Source organism: Argiope bruennichi, chromosome 1 (assembly GCF_947563725.1).
Source record: "Argiope bruennichi chromosome 1, qqArgBrue1.1, whole genome shotgun sequence".
NCBI lineage: Eukaryota > Metazoa > Arthropoda > Arachnida > Araneae > Araneidae > Argiope > Argiope bruennichi.
In genome coordinates, this window is record NC_079151.1 from 35,566,583 (window position 1) to 35,584,861 (window position 18,279).

General features: G+C 29.0%; 1 protein-coding gene across 1 annotated transcript; it reads right to left on the bottom strand.

Annotated features, from left to right (window-relative positions):
• Nucleotides 1-870: 870 nt before the first annotated feature.
• LOC129972327 (zinc finger protein 675-like) lies at nt 871-1,774 on the bottom strand. Its single transcript, XM_056086426.1, has 2 exons — nt 1,001-1,774; nt 871-927 (listed from the first exon to the last, which is right to left on the bottom strand). Exons 1-2 carry the CDS (start codon nt 1,772-1,774, stop codon nt 871-873), a joined length of 831 nt encoding a protein of 276 aa, XP_055942401.1.
• Between the last annotated feature and the right edge of the window lie 16,505 nt (nt 1,775-18,279).

The window sequence follows — 18,279 nt, forward strand, 5'->3', positions numbered from 1 at the left end:
GATATAAAGCATCAAACTATTATTATGCAGCATCTAATTTCCCATTAGAAATTTCAACATACTCATTTAGTACAAGATATCTAGAACAAATAATCGAATATATAAATATTAGAAATTAATTAAACGTGAAATAATTAAATTAAATAAATAAATTGATACCCACACAGTCTAAGAAACATATTTTCATAAATTAATATATTATTTAAAATTAATTAACGTTTTTATTCATCATTTGGAAATGAATCTAAGAAGCTTAAATAACTTTATCATATAATTATTGATGATTACAAAATGAATGGTAAAGCATTACCTGTTCTTCACTGGCCTATCGACTCACAATTTCCGTCCTCTGATTCGAAACTAACACAGCCTGTACTTTATAACGTCCAGTTCTCATTCATCATGTTTAATTTAAGCTTAAGAATTTCGTTTATTCATCATTTTCCCATATTCTTTTTTAAAAGCAATCTCTTTGCGGGTTGCTACAATATAATGAATTCAGGTTAATGATAAATTAAATAATGTTTTAAAATAACTGATGTATTCAAATAAATTTCATGCAATAAAGCTTCACAGATTAAATTTCTTTTTTTGCATGAGTGCGTGAATGTATTTAAATTGCTTCTTTTTCATGAATGCTTTTTCACAAACTACACAGACATAAGACTTTTTTTTTTTTTTTATGCGTACCTAAATGTTCTCTGAAATTAGATTTATCGCCGAATTTATTACCACAGACTTCACAAACCTAAGATTGTTCTTTCTTATGAATACGCAAATGTATTCTTAAATTAGATAAATGTGAGAAAGGCTTTTTACAGACTTCACAGACATAAGGCTTTTCCTTCGAATGAACGCGTAAATGTTTGGCTAAAGTGCCTCTTTGGGTGAACGCTTTACTACAAACTTCACAAACATAAGGCTGTTCTTTCGTATGAATGCGCAAATGTATTCTTAAGTTAGATAAATGTGAGAAAGGCTTTTTACAGACTTCACATACATAAGGCTTTTCCTTCGAATGAACGCGTAAATGTTTGGCTAAAGTGCCTCTTTGGGTGAACGCTTTACTACAAACTTCACAAACATAAGGCTGTTCTTTCGTATGAATGCGCAAATGTGTTCTTAAGTTAGATAATTGTGAGAAAGGCTTTTTACAGACTTCACAGACGTACGGCTTTTCCTTCGAATGAACACGTAAATGTTTGTCTAAAGCGCCTCTTTGGGTGAACGCTTTACTACAAACTTCACAAACATAAGGTTGTTCTTTCGTATGAATGCGCAAATGTGTTCTCAAGCTGGATAATTGTGAGAAAGGCTTTTTACAGACTTCACATACATAAGGCTTTTCCTTCGAATGAACGCGTAAATGTTTGGCTAAAGTGCCTCTTTGGGTGAACGCTTTACTACAAACTTCACAAACATAAGGCTGTTCTTTCGTATGAATGCGCAAATGTGTTCTTAAGTTAGATAATTGTGAGAAAGGCTTTTTACAGACTTCACAGACATACGGCTTTACCTTCGAATGAACACGTAAATGTTCCGCTAAAGCGCCTCCTTGGGTGAACGCTTTGCTACAAACTTCACAAATATAAGGTTGTTCTTTCGTATGAATGCGCAAATGTACCTTTAAATTAGACTTACGGGCGAATGCTTTATTACAGACTGCACAGACATAAGGTTTCTCTTTTGTATGGATACGGTAGTGTTTCGTTAATTTATTTCTGCTGTTCAATGCTTTACTACATACTTCACATACATAAGGCTTATCTTTCATATGAACGTTTGTGTGTGCTTTTAAATGACTTTTTCGTTTGAACACTTTTCCACAAGTTTCGCATGCATGTGGTTTTAAAAATGAATGATAAGATAAATGCATATTTAAAACTTCTATATTACTGCAGTTTAATCCACATAATTCACACTGAAATTTTCCTTCTTTCAGAGGAACCGGCGAATGTTTCTTTAGTTCTTTCTCCATATTTAATTCTACTCCACACATATGCAATACGTAAATTTTTCCTGATATGACCAGATGATACCTAAATACTCGTACTTTCCAATGAAAATATTTCGTCAAAGGTTTTCGAATCTCAGTGAAAAACCGAATGCTTTATTATGTCATTTTTATATACTGCATTATATTCTTCAGATTGAAATATCTATATCTCGTGATCTGAAAAACTCCGGTCTATCCAGTCATTAGAAATTGTTCTTTGGCTAAATATAAAAAAATCATTCAATTGAATTCAATGACGATAATCCTAATTATTCAAAAAATAGTTCTATCGCTCAATTATTTTTTTACTGCATTCCTTCTAAATAGATTTCAATCAGTATTCTTTAAATTCTAAATTCTATAGTTCTCCATACGTCTTTTTTATGATTATTAAAAACACAGCTTTTGATTTTTAAGATTAAAAAGAGGTTCCAATATTTACTTATTTAAAAAAAACCCTTACTTGTAACGACTCCTAACTTTTTCAAACTTGTAGAATTCATGTTTTGACCTGTTATTAATCTTCAATGTAAACGCTGCGGGATATAATGGAACAAATTCTGTTATTCCAATTCGCTATCAAGCAGACCTTCTATGTGAAAATTTACGTTTCATATAATAATATCAGTTAACTGAGAACTTTTCTTCTTGTAACCGCAGAAATTCTTTGAGCAATTATTGTATGTAATTTCCAAAGCATAATAAGAGAAAAAAAATTTTTTGAATGATGATTTCATGGCGTCTCTCGGTGTAATCTTTGCGAAGGTCGGGTTAATGGTAATTTTTACTGTGTCTATGGTTTTCACACATCTTTCGATCACAGACCTTATTTTATTTTAAGTCTTTGCATCAAATTAGTTTAGAACATCGTTTGTTTTGTACTGGTTGTCCATTTTGTAGGATTCTAGTACTTAATATCTATACCGTTAGATAGATAGAATTACATATTCAGTCAGAAAAGTGTTCTGTAAGAAGTAAAGAATTATATTTTTTGTTTTATGCTTAATTAAAGTATTCTTAAAGATGGCCCAAATATCTATACAGTGCGAGTTATAGAAGCTTTAAATATAACAATTTTAGAATATTCGATCTTCTGCCTTGAGGAAGAACCATATTTCAATACCCAGTTCTATTGTCGGGCTATCGCTTATATCCTAAAAATAATGAAATTCTAAGTATTATGATTATATCGCTGCTGTGTTTTGAAAGATCAATATTTTTTTCTGCAGTTTAAGATGAAAAACATTATATTGATTCAATTTGCTAAAATACGGAGATTGTATAAAAATTTAGAATTCATAAGTTTTGAGAATCAGATTTATTGTATCAAATAAGATTAAATACCTTTCATTTAACTGTTTTTCGTACGAGAAATGAATGGTTTCGCTTATTTTTTTGTAGAAACAAATGATGGGGCTAGTGCTTGTGATGTTTCAATATATTGTAACTAGTTTCATAAAACACAACCCCTTTGCAATAATCGCCCATTCGAAATCGTATTTAAAATGAAGACAATCAAAGCGAACATCAAAATTCTAGACGATTAATTAGTGTTTTAACAACTAAATAAATATAATTACATGAGAATTTTTTTATATTTCTCAAAAGAATGAAACCTATTTGCTGAAAAAATGTAAAAATTATCCCATCATTACTAATTAAGTGATGATTACTAATATAACCGAAATTTTTGAAATTTAGAAATGGTGAAATTATTCATAATAGAATCCCATCAAAATTCACTTATATCAGCACGTTACAACAGAGCTAGAATTTGGAAAATAAAACAGCTTAATATTCGCAAAGAAATCAAAAACAACTGTACACCAGTGTAAAGATATATCAGGTTCCAAATACTTGATTTCTCATTCCCTCCTACCACCTCCACCTAATAAGGAAAAAAAAATTCCAGGTTAATTATTAAATACTTAATCTATGGAATTTTTATCATCTCCGTGCTTAAAACTAATTTGGGTTTAAAATATGACATATTTGATAAAACAAATAAAAAATATAACATAATAAAGCCTTATTTGGGTTATATTTATCAAAAGAATTAAACTTTTTTCAAAATAATTTTTTAACTATCACATCATTTTTATTTATGAGATTATTACTAATATAATCGAAATAATTGACAATGATTTCAAAATGTTTCAAAACTTAAGAATGTTGAAACTATTGCTAATAGAAAGGCAGCAAATTTCGTATACGTCAGCGCTTTGCAATTGAGTTTCAGATTTCGAAAATATTATAGGTTTAATTTCCTAGTGAAATAAAAACAGCGAAACTTCAGAGTAAACTCATATCTGGCCAGAAATATTCGATTTCTCATATCACTCCCCCCCCTCCTTAATCAGAACAAAAATTCCAGGTTAATTATTAAAAATTTAGGCTTCGGAATTTTTATAATCTCCATACTTCTTCAAACCTTTTCGAGTTCAAACTTTACGTTTGACTTTGAAAGGGATTAATTAAAAGAGAACCGAGCTAGAAGAGTGAAATTTAGTATTAGACATTTGTACCGAAATTTCACCTCAGCACAATGTTGGGCATATCCAGTCAAAACGAATTATAACTGTCTGTTCAACCGTGCGCACGTGAGCGTGATAACTTAAAAAAATCAAACAGACTTATGGATTAATTTGGCGTTTCATACATAAAAGATGTGTATGAAATTTCGGACCGAATCCGTCAATGAGATGATCTATTCCTTTGTGTGCAGAGAAAAAACTTAGTCAAAAATGGCATAAACTTGATATGAATTTTAAAGCGACACAAAATGTGAATGGTTCACTATGAGTTTAATGTATGGCTGATATTTTATAGGAAAGCAAAAACGAAAACAACATCTAAACAAGTGAGACACGTTATGTAGCTTTGACACAGAAATTTTAGAAGGGCCTAACATTATGGATACTACTATTAGAAACGGACATTCGCAGCTCATTCGAAACTCATGACTTGAATATCATCGAAAAATCCATTATTATATGCAAAAAGAAATAAAAATTATTTACATGATAAACACCATTACAAGTAACTATTACATAAAGAGTATAATGAAATATTCCCTGATAATAAGTAAACTATATTTAATGCTTAAAAAATTCAGTATAAATCTAGATTACCTTTTAGAATTGTATTATTAAGTATTTTAGAGCGGAAACTTAAAAATGGGTTAGATTTTTTTTTATTAGCTAAAACTGATCTTCGAGAAAAAGAAATTGAAAACTGAATTTATATACGCTTAGCTTAAAGAATATCAGAATCATGTCAGAGCTAAAATAAATAAGAAACATATAGAATATAATAAAAACTGTTTTATTAAAACAACAATGTAGACTAAAAGAATTAGGCGTCAAAGCTCGATAACAAGCAATTTTAAAGAAATTAAAAAGAAATAACACTAAACAGTAGGTTAAACAATATTTAACCCGACAGTGTTTATTCGTTTCTCAACATCGTTCTTCGTTAATAAAACGAAACCGTTTTAAAGGGTCAAAATGATAACAGCTACTTTTTTTTTCTTCTTCAAAGTTCTGTAACTTTTGAATAACATTACTTGACCAAACTAATGGAATTTCTGATCCGCAACAAATTTCGTTCTTCTTTTCGGCTATTGATTAATTACGCTGTATAATCAGCATCAGTTAAAATAATACATTTTGCTAATGTAGATTTCTTCTGTTATTTGGGGAAAAAATAGTGTGTTGGATTTTCACGTCATTTACAGTTAGTAACTAGAATCATAGAAGATAATGAACACATTATCAGAATAGAAAGCACATCTTAATATCAGAAGAATGTTATATCACGTTTTAAGAATATTCAACGTTGTCTCTGATTTAAAACATAATTATAAGATTGTAATGATTTTGTAGAATACATTTGCTGTGCTGGGGACTTTTTTTATGTCTTAACAGAAACGCCGAAGCCAATAAAATCACTCTTTCAGTAGAGTTTTACTCCTACATGTATACATTTTTCAGTTTTCATCTACACACTGCTAAAGTCACGCTTCAGTGCATCGCATACTGCTACTTCTCTGAGAAGCATAATTAATGTATACTACTAATACTCCTGAAAACAAATTCCACAAAAAGAAAAAAAGAAAACTATTTTAGTTTCTCATACATTTTGTTTCTTATTATAAGCTTATAAACAGAATGTATTGTAATTGGTGATGTATAGGAAGCATACCTTTCTGAACACTAAATAAATATATATATACACTTTTAAAATTATATCTTGGATAGCGCTTACTCCTAAGCGCAAAGTGCTAAACAAATGAAAAACAAGATCTAATTGTACTCAACGATTACACTCAACGGTCACTGCAAGCAATGGTTGGTCTGTATCAAATTTTTGAGAAAATTCATGAGAGAGAAATATGTACCTGCTCATTTTTGTGTTTGCAACAAAATTAAACATGAAGCCAGACAGCTGAACGGATTTGATGCATAGTTTTATTATTTGATATGTATTTAAACAATTAGATAAGTTCGTTATTAGTAAACGAAATAACTCAAAATTGCAGTATGTTCGGCGATTGAATTTTATCACTTTATTGAATCAAAACTGTGTAACTGTCTTCGGTCTTATTTGTTATAGGATAATCTGCTTATCTGTCAGCTGGTAGCGAGTAGTTATAGAACGAAGACAATGACTTCCTATACATATATCAACTAAAAATATTTATATTAATAACATATATTCAATTATAAAATTAATAACAATTAAGTTTACACATTAAAACATTTTTCCTATACGAATTATTTAAATACATTTCTGGTACTGCCCTGACTTCAAATGCAAATTTAAATGACTGCAAGAATTTAAGCAGGGATTTATTTCTTTTCTCAACTTTCATAAACTCTAATCAAAATATTCAAATGCAGACATTGCATTTATATAAATACGTGATGTTGTGAAAGTGTAGCAATATGTTATTGCTGGAATAAATAAGATACAAGCAGGACAGAATATAAAAATATTTATTTAAAAGAAAAGTTGGATTAAGATCTTTATCACATGAAGAGCCTTTAAAATCATACATTTCGTAGTAATGAATAAGATATCTTTGAAAAGCAGTCAGTATTTACCTTATATAATTGATACAATAATGCCTTATCAATTGTTGTCCTACAATAAGTACAATCTTGAACTTATTATAAGTATAATAAGATAAGTACAATTTTGAACATCAGGATTTTTTGCGGAAACCTCCATTACATAATATTTTATTCTATCAACAGTTATCAGATTTTTTTAAAGTTTCAGTCGCAGTTGTCAAAATCATGGATTAGGAAATTGTTGAAATTTGCGACCGTTTTATAGAAACCGAATCCATAGCAGCCTCTTGCATCCTATGATTATTTTACAGAGACACACAGGGCATCTTTTTTTTCCAAAGATGTTTCATGATTCTAAATGGAAGTCTTATGCAAAACAAATCACATTTTAACCAGAATAGATGAATAACGATTTTAAGCGCACACCATAATGTTACAAATTGTGTAGTTAACTCACACATTCAAGATTTGGTCTAACCCACTATATAATACCAACACATTTTAGAACCTCTTATCTAAATTCTTAAAAGTTAGTGTAAAGAACATTGCAAAAATAACTCAAAAATTATTTTAAAAGGCGTAGTTAAAAAATGTCAATCTTTATTAAATAACAATTAAAACATCTAAAAAATCAAAGTCTTTATCAAATTAAAAATTAATTGCTTATTATGTTATTATCATACTATACAGTTTCAATATGAAGCATGAATGAGCCTCCAATTTGGAATTACAAATTCGGAAATATTCATTTTGCACAAGATATCTCAGAACATGTCATTGAATCTATAAATGTTAGAAATTAATGTAAAATCAAATAGCTAAAGTTAAAAAAATAAATTGATGTCCACACATTCTAAGAAACATGCTTAGAGAATACTGCGGCGTCACTTGATGTATTATTTAAAATTAATTGATACCAGTTTTAATAGTCTTCAATATTTAAAAAAATATACTCAAAATAGTTTCTGCAATAACAGATAACTTTAAATGAAGTCTAAATAGCTAAAATAACAATGGCATTTAATTAACTATTATTGTAGTCTGAATAGAAAAGTTTTACCTATTATGCATTGGACAATCGACTCGCTTCGTTAATTTCCATCGTCTGATTCGAAACTAACGCTATTTATCCTTTAAAATATCCAGTTCTCCTTGACTCTCAATTTCATTGATTACTTTATTACTTGATTGATACTCAATAACATTGAATCTCATTGAGCTCAAAAATCATGATTAATCATTATTTTCTCATATTCGGTTAAAAAAGCAGATACATTATAGTTTGTTGCGGTAAAATGAATTTCGATTAAGGATAAATTAAATCTCCTTTGTAATACAAAATAAGAACTTGATGATTAGCGAATTGTTGGTTACACAAAGCGTAGAATTTATCCAGGCTGGATAAACAAAAATGTATGAGCAATTTATCCGTGTTGTTTATACAAAGATCTTGAATTTATCCAGGTTTTATCGGTTTATCCATTCTAAAGTATTCCTTAAATATGTTCCTCGACATATTTGTGTAATAAGATTATCGCTTATATTCTAGCTTACATTACAAAAATTTTCATTTTTTTATTTTCAGTGGATACTTATAAATTAATCAAAAGTTTCATGTTCCACAAAAAGCATTTCCAGAATCTTCATTAACATTATATTTTCTTTTACATTAGAAAGACTCTGTTTTAAAATAATTACTAAAATTGCTGAAAGTCCGTAGTTAAATGTCTTCTTGCGGATGGGTGCGTAAATGTTTCATTAGATTGCCTTTCCTGTTGAATGCTTTGCCACGTACTTCACAGACATCGGCTTATGTTTTGTATGCGTACGTAAGTGTCTTCTGAAATTAGATTTATCACTACATTTATAGCCACACACTTCACAAACATAGGGTTTTTTCTTCATTATGAATGAGAAAATGGGCTCTTATACTAGATAATCGTGATAAAGGCTTTTCACAGATTTCACAGACATAAAGTTGTTCTTTTGTATGAATGCGTAAATATTCCTTTAAACTAAACCTACTAGCGAATGCTTTATTACATATATCACAGACATAAGGTTTATCTTTTGTATGAAGACGCAAATGCTGCATTAAAATACTTTTTCTAATGAATGCTTTATTGCAGACTTCACATGCGTAAGGTTTTTCGTTTATATGAATGCCTGTATGCATTTTTAAATAGCTTCTTCTTTTGAAAGCTTTACCACACGTTTCACTAATATTGAGTTTCAAGATTGAATGACAAATTAAATGACTATTAAAAGCTTTTCTATTACTACAGTTTAATCCACATACTTCACACTGAAATCTTCCTTCTTCCTGAAGAGCCGGCGAATGTTTCTTTAGTTTTTCTTCCATATTTAATTATACTCCACATATATAGCATACATAAAATTTCTCTGATATGAACAAATGATAGCTAAATCTTTGTAGTTTAAAAATATTTCATCACGTTTTTTCGAAGCTTACATTTACCATCTCAGTGAAAGACTAAAGGCCTTAACATTTGTAGTTTTTATATAGTCATATAAAGGAATACCCCAGAAAAAGTAAACATCTGCTATCTTTTTTCCAAAAATAAACAAACAAGTGAAACCTAAAATAAAAATACCCTTTCCGTTAAATCCTTTTATTTTTATAATCTGACAGTCATTTCGATATATTTTAAAGAAATTCAAAAGAAATAACAAAAAGCATTAGGTTAAACTATATTTAAACGGACAGTGTTTATTCTTTTTACAATATCGTTCTTTTCTCAATAAAACGAAATCGTTTTCTAGAGTCAAAATGGTATCAGAGATTTTTTTTCTTGGAAGTTCTAGAGCTTTTCAATAACGATATCTGACCAAACTATAAGAATTTCTGATCCACAAAGAATTTGATTGTCCCCTTCGGCTGTTGATTAATTACGTTGTCAAATCAGCACCAGCTCAAACAATAGATTTCACCTTTCATTCCGAAAAATAATTCTATGCAAGATTTTCGCGTCTTTTATAGTCGCTAACTATGTAGAATCCTCTATGCGTATGAAAACATTATCTAAATAGAACGTAACCCTTAATATCACAAGAAGGTAACATCATATTTAAGAATATCCAACGTTCACTCTGATTCAAAATACCATCAAAGACTGCCATGGCTCTGTAAACAATATTATTCTGCTCAGGGGACATTTTTCAGGTCTTGAGAGAAACACTGAAATCAATAAAGTCACTTTTTCAGGAAAAGTGATTCTCCTACTTGTATACTGTATACAGTTTTCATCTACACACAGCTAACTTTTCGACTCTGTACATCATTTACTGCTACTCCTGAAAGTAAATTTCACAAAAAACACTTTTAGTTTCTTATTATAACCAGAATGTATTATAATTGATAATATTTTTAGAGCAGAGCTTTTTTTACTTAGTATAAGTTTATTAACAGAATGTATTGTAGGTGATGCTATTTACAAATAGGAGCATCCAGAATATTAAAGAAATAAATATTTAAAATCATGTCTTAGAAATCACATACCTTAAAGCGTAGTTCTAGACAGATGAAATATAAAATGCACAAATGATTAAATTAAAAATTAAATTAATTATCAAATTAAAAAAATGAAGCAGTTAAAAATTTGGTGCATGATTTTATTATTAGATATATGTTAAATTTCGGAGTTAATCGATCGACAAGTAGACAGTCTTTAGAACTCTGTTCGTTATTAGCAAACGAAACAATTCAACATTGTTTAGCTCAGTTATATAAACGTCTCGTTTTTAAAGCAACACTAAGGATATTTTGGGACAGACCTCGCAATTTTGAACCGCAGCTGGGTTTTATCAGTTATATACAAACATTTTGAAAAACTTTGAAGTATATTCATTGATAATATTCATAACAATTTTTAAATGTTTTTTTTTAAAATTTGATATGAGAATTACTTAAATTAATTTCTTACATTGCTCTAACTTGCCAAATTTTAAACAGGCCTTAATAACTTAAATTAATTTTTTTTCTTGACTAAACAAAATCTCTCATTTGAATACTTGAACGCGGATATCCAATCATACACATAAGTGATATTATGAAAATATAGCAGTACATAAGTACTATAATAAGACACTTAAAAGTATAGAATATAAAAGCATTTATTTAAAACAAAACAAGAATTAAGATCATTATCACAATAAAATGAGTATTTACAAACATATATATCATAATAATGAATGCAGTGACTGGTAAAAGTAATAATCATACTTCCAACAGCAGTTGATGGAGTGAAATGTGAAGAAATCGAAAGTCTTCCTTAAAATCCTGATGATGAAGATCAATTCAGTCTGATGATTTAAACCTGTATATAAGTAGGTTCTTTAATGGGATATTCGTTAGTAGAACAGATTTCAAAGAGATGAATGAAATTACTACCTTCGCACAACATTTATTTAAAGAAGCCGGTCAGATATGATAAAACGTTTTCATCCATAAGGATTACCGCATCCGAGAAAGACTGACTTCTGCAATGTCATTCCTGAGGAGTTTCTAATGGAAATATAGAAACTGAAAATTAATAAATAGACACTTACGTTGGAACACACCATATTAAAAATACTCGATTACAGAACTTATTTAAAAATAAAACAATCGAAAATCTCAATATTGAAATTTTCTCAGTAATTTCTCTGGTACATTAGTTTACGAAAATAAATATGACAGAAAATGTATATTTAGTCATTAATTTGAATTTTCTTTTTGTTATTTCATATTCTTGTTACTTAATATTAATTTTTGATTAACATGATAATTTTAGTTACATTATTAACATGATGATTTTAGTAACAATATTTAAAAAATTTTTTATATGTTTACTCCTTTATGTGGAAATTGCCAACAAAATTACTCCAGATGAAGAATCTCTTCAGCATTAATTTTTAAAAACTAATTTAAACATTTTATTGCAAAGCATTCATCATCTTCAGAAATATCTCCTACATAGAGTAGAAGATAGTTAAGACTTGAAAAGAAGTGCTGCACGGTTTCATAAGATGGAGACATACACTGATCAGTCAGCAAACGTACAATGAAATGTGCCGCAGCCCACATATCGATATGTTAAAATAATTTTATATTTTCTTTCTAGAATTTGAAAACTCTTGGACAATTAATTGCAATTAGCAGAATCAAATCTCTCAACATCCAAATCTTAACAAACTCCAACCATTAACCATTAAATAAACAGCTTTTCTTTCATCTTAAATGAAATTTTATATTTATGACACTTTATCTCTAAGTGTGTTTTTGTGTGATTCGATTTTCTTACAAATGTAAGGAAGCAGTTATTGGTTTTAACGTTCGAAATGAAATTAGAAGAACTTATTTAATGTATTTTGTTCATAGCGATAAATAAATGGCTATTATATATGTATAAATATTAACTGAGCAATGTTTAAAGTTTTGAAGTTTCAGTCAATTGTCATAATAATGAGTTCCTGATATTTTAAAACAAGCGACTGAATTTTTAGAAACGATATCCATAGAAATCTCCTGCATCCTCTACTTATTTTCCAGAGACACACATTATTAAACAAAATACATAAACAACGATTTTAAGTCCACATCAAAATATTGTAAAAATATGGAAATAGCACACACATTCAGGAGTTGTCTCACCCACCATCTGATACTAACATATTTTAAGACATTGTATAAATCCTTAAAGAATATACCAAAAGGAACTCAAAAATTATTTTAAAAGGCTTAGTTAAAAATGCTAATTTTTATTCAATAATAATAAAAAAATTTATATTAAAAAATCTTTATCAAATTAACAATTAAATTTCTTACTAAGCAATTATTAGACTTTACAATTTTGTGTAAAATAGGGCTCAATATAAAGCATGGAAGAGTAGCCAATTTCGAATTAGAAATTCGAACATGTTCTGGAATAAGATATCTCTGAAAAGGTACTTCAATCTATAAATGTTAAAAATTAATGTATAAATCAAATAATTAAGGTGAAAAATAAACTGCACATTCTATGATACATGTTACCGAACATTGCAGCGTCACATAATATATTATTTAAAATTAATTGATACAAGCATCGATAGTCTTGAACATTTTAAAAATATACTCATCTTTCTTTCTGCAATGACAGATGACTTTAAAAAGAAATCTAAATAGCTTAAATAACAACAGTATATAATTAACTATCAGCGTAATCTGAATGGGAAAACTTTACCTGTTTTGCACTGGACAATTCACTCACTTCGTTCATTTCCATCGTCTAATTCGAAACTAACACAGCATGTGCTTTAAAATTCACAGTTGTCATTGGCTCTCAATTTAAAATCACCATTCTCACTGATTACTTTGTGCTTAAGAATCCTGCTATTCATTATTTTCCCATTTTCGGGTTTCAAAGCAGTCACATTTTAGTATGTTACGGTAAAATGAATTCCGGTGAAAGATAAACTAAATATATTTTTCCATATAAAATAAGAACATGAAGATTAGTGCATTGTTTGTTATACGAAGTATGAAATTTATCCACTCTCGATAAACAAAAATACATGTGTAATATCGAATTTATTCATGTTGGTTATAGAAAGCACTGGAATTTAACCAGGTTTTATTGGTTTATCCAAAGATTCCTTCAGTATGTTCCTCCACATAATGAGCTATTTCTATAATGAGCTTATAACTTATATTCAAACTCAGATTTCAAAAATTTGAAATTATCAGCAAATTCTTAAAATTATTGATAAGTTACATGTTTCACAAAAAGCATATCCATAGTCCGCATTAATAGTAAATTTTCGTATACATTAGAAAGAAATTGTTTCAAAAATAACATTTAAGAAATATAACTTCGCTCAAAATACACATGTTAAATTTCTTCTCTTGCATGGGCACGTAAATGTTTTGTTAAACTGATTCTTCTCCTGAAAGCTTTTCCACAAACTTTGCAGACATAAGGCTTTTCTTTTGTATGCATACGTAAATGTCTCCCGAAATTAGCTTTATCACTGAATTTATTGCCACAGACTTCACAAATATATGGTTTTTCTTCTTCATGAATGCGAAAATGTGTTCTTAAATTAGATAATTGAGAAAAAGGCATATTACAGACTTTACAGATATAACTTTTTTCTCTTGTATGGATGCGTAAATGTTTTTTTAAACAACTTCCATGTGAAAATTTTTTGCTACAGAATTCACAAACATAAGGTTGTTCTTTTGTATGAATGCGTAAATGCTCCTTTAAACTAGATATACGAGCACATGCTTTATTACAAATATCGCAGACATAAGGTTTATCTTTTGTATGAATACTCAAATGGTGTCTTAATATAGTTCTTGTATTGAATGTTTTATTACAGACTTCACATACATAAGGTTTTTCTTTTGTATGAATGCGTGTGTGCACCTTTAAATTACTTCTTCTTTTGAATGCTTTACCACAGGTTTCACATACATGTGGTTTCAAGTTCGAATGACAAGATAAATGACTATTAAACGCTGTTCTATTACTACAGTTTAATCCACATATTTCGCACTGAAATGTTCCTTCTCTCTGAAGAACCGGTGAATGTTTCTTTTGTTCTTCTTCCATATTTAATTCTACTTCACATATATAGCGCAGTTTTCTCTGAAAAGAATAGATGATTGCTTATTCCTTGTACTTTTCTTTGTAAATATTTCGTCAAATTTTTTCGTAGCTGAAATTTTGCATCTCAGTGAAAAACTAAATACATTAATACTTTTCTTTTTAATATAATAAATTTCATCCTTCAGAATGAAATATCTATATCTCGGGATTTCATAACCATTCTTTAGATTTTGTTCTTCGACTAAATATAAAAATTTAGACATTAAATTGTATTCAATGACGATAATCCCAAATATTCAAAAGATAGTTCTATCTCTCAATTATTTTTTTTACCGCATTCCTTCTAAAAAGATTTCTATCAGCATTCTCTAAATGTTGAATATTTCAGTTCTTCATATTTCTTCTTTAATGATTATTAAAAACACAGCTTTGGATTTTGATGATATACAAAAGGCTCAAACAATTGCTTATTAAACAAAAAACCTTACTTGTAATGACTCGTAACCTTCTAAAAGTTGTAAAAAAGATGTCTTGTTGTTAATCTTAAAGGTAAACAGTGCAGGCTATAAAGGGATAAATTCCGTTATTCGAATCCGCTATTAATCAGAGGTTGTTTTTTAAAATTTCGGTGTCATATAATAATATCGGTTAAATGAGAAATTCCCTTCTTATAACCGCAGAAGTTGTCTCAGGTATTTTTGTATGAAGTCCCGAAGCATAGTAAGAGAAAAAAATTGTTTTAAATAATGATTTTATTGTGTCTTTGTGTATAATCTTTGCGAAGGTTGCATTAATATGAGTACAAGTTTGCACTGTCTCTATAGTTTTCATATATGCCTCGATCACAGACCTTATTTTCTTTTCCGCTTTTGCATCAAATTAGTAAAGAAATATACTTTTTGTTTTTTAACCTAATTAAAGTATTTCTAAATATGGTCTAAATCTCTATATAGTATCTGGCCCTATTTATCATATTTATATATAAACACATTCTTCTATGTATTACCAGAGCTGCGACGAATCGAGATTAGAAGTTTTAACAATAAGAATTTTAGACTATTCGATCTCCTGCCTAAAGGAAGATCAGGCTATACAATAGCTGCCCTGAGGAAGATCCATCTTTCAATGCACAGTTCTTCTTAGGGGCTATTGCTTATTCCCTAAAAGTGATGAAATCCTAATCTTTGTGATTCCGTAAGTGAGGATGTTTGAACGTTGATCATTATTCTGTTGTTGTTTAAAGTGAAAAATATTATACTGCTTGAATTTGTTAAAATGGAAGGTTGTATATAAATTTAGAATTCATATGTTTTCAGCATTAGATTTATTGTATCAAGCAATGCAAAATAAATTTTAATTATACTATTTTTTCTTACTAGAAATTAGTTTCTTCGAATATTTTTGTAGAAATGAAAGTGGAAGCCAAAGCCTGTGATGTTTCATTATGTTGTAATTAACATTATAAAACAAAATCCCATTGCAATGATCGCTGCTTTGAAATTGTATTTAAAATGTGGATGATGAAAGCGACAGTCAAAATTCTAGAATAATTAACGATTTAAGAACTAATTGTTGATAATTACATTAAATTTTTTTTCTATTTACCCAAAGAATTAAACTTATTATTCAAAATAATTTTAAAATTATCACATCATTACTAATTAAGTGATGGTTATTATATAATTTAAAGGTTTGAAATTAAAAATAGTGAAACTATTGGTAGTAGAATCGCCTCAAAATTCATTTTTGTCGGCACATTACAACTGAGTTGGGATTTGGAAAATAATTCAGCTTAATTTTGCAAAGATCTGATAAGGTACTTCAAGGTAAAATGATATCTGGTCTGAAATACTAGAGTTCTCTACCCCCTAACCTTTTATCGAAATAAAATTTCCATGTAAATTTTTTAAAAGTTTAGGTTTTGGAATTTTTATTATCTCTTTGCTTTAAATATATATTTATTCCAAATATAAGTTTAACTTTCAAAGTGATAATTCAAAAGGAACCAAGCTAGACATATGAAATTTAGCATTAGACTTTCGAAGCAAAATATTTCACCAGCACAATATTGGGATATAGCCAGTAGAAATGAACTATAACTGTCTGTCCCTCCATGCTCCCGCAAAGGTAATAAAAAATCAAACAGTCTTATACATTTAATCTGACTAGAAGCTATGTCACAAATGTGGCCCAAATCCATCAATGTGATAAATATTGTTTGAGTTATATATTCGCGAAAAGACTGATGAAAAATCACGAGAAGTTTAGATATAATGATGATACTTTTGAAATTCAGCTATCAAAGTATCAATGTCTTGTTTTTGGACTTAATTTACCGTTGGGAATAGTGTTAATTTATATTAACTAACAAACACAAACAACAGGCTATACCGATGAGACATGCTGGTCTTGACGCCGAAATTTTAGAAACACCTTCCATTTTGAATTAATTATTAAAAAGAGATATTAGCGAATTACTCGAAAATCAAACCATATTCTTTGGACTTGAAAATCATGGAAAAAATGCAAGAATATTTTTTTATCATAAAAACCATTTTATACAAATATTAAATAAGAAATTAAATTGAAATGAATTAATAGTTATTAAAAATCACAGTTTACTAAATATAATTTTTTTTAAAAAAATGAGATATATGTCTAGTTTCCTTTCGGAAGCATATTACTTTATATTTTTGCGCTGAAACATAAACGAGGATTAATTTTTAATAAGTAAACAAAAAAAAAAAAAAAATCCGGAAAATTCGAAACAGGCGATAGCATTCATACGTGATGCTCTCAAGTCATATCAGAATTATATGAATTCTAAAATAAATAAGAAGGATGCAGAATAGAATAAAAAAGCTGTTTTATTTTAACAACAAAATAGATTAAAACAATTATGTGCCAAGGCTGGATAAGAAGGAATACGACAAAATAAGAAAGCATTCGTTATATTCTTTTCTACAACAGCAGATCAACTAAAACCTCAAATAAATGTGCCTGCTCTGTTAAATATTTCTTAAAATTCGAACAAGTAATAAGCATTTGGCTCATTTTAAATCAACTGCTAAATTGTGGAATTTTTAGATGCAAACACCATGCAGACGAAAATGTTTTATAGCATATTATAGTTTACCCTAGACTTTCAGTGAAATAAATTTTTAAAGAATTTATTTTTTCTGTCTGGGTCTTTTTTTATTTCCCAAGGATTTTCAACACCCGAAAGTTCTTTCACACAAATTCGGAGACAAAAATGGCAAATAAAAAAATAATACAAAACATTAGGTTACATTATATTTATCTCGACAATGTTTATTCGCTTTTCAACAAGAAAACATCTTTGCACAACAGGCGGAAAATGCTAACAAAGATTTTTTTCTGCTCACTTCTGTAGTTTAGTTTAATTGTAATAACGTCCCATTTTAAGGCAACACTAGGGCTATTTTGGGAAGGACCTCGTAAATTTTGAACCCAGTCAGATGAAGAGGACGGCACCTGAGTCTGGACCCCATCTCTCTCCAAACTTCCTCACCACACCAGCGGGAGGATATTTGCCCAAGATGAATTTAGCGTGCACCAGAACCGCTTACACGACGGTTCATCGGTGGAATGG

Bases quoted from the DNA above. Each gene is read 5' to 3' on its own strand.
- LOC129972327 (XM_056086426.1), bottom strand. From the start codon at position 1,774: ATGAAAGATAAGCCTTATGTATGTGAAGTATGTAGTAAAGCATTGAAC. The intron at 928-1,000 runs GTATGTGAAGTC...TTCATACGAAAG, and splicing joins ATTCGAAGGAAAAGCCTTAT to AACAGCCTTATGTTTGTGAA.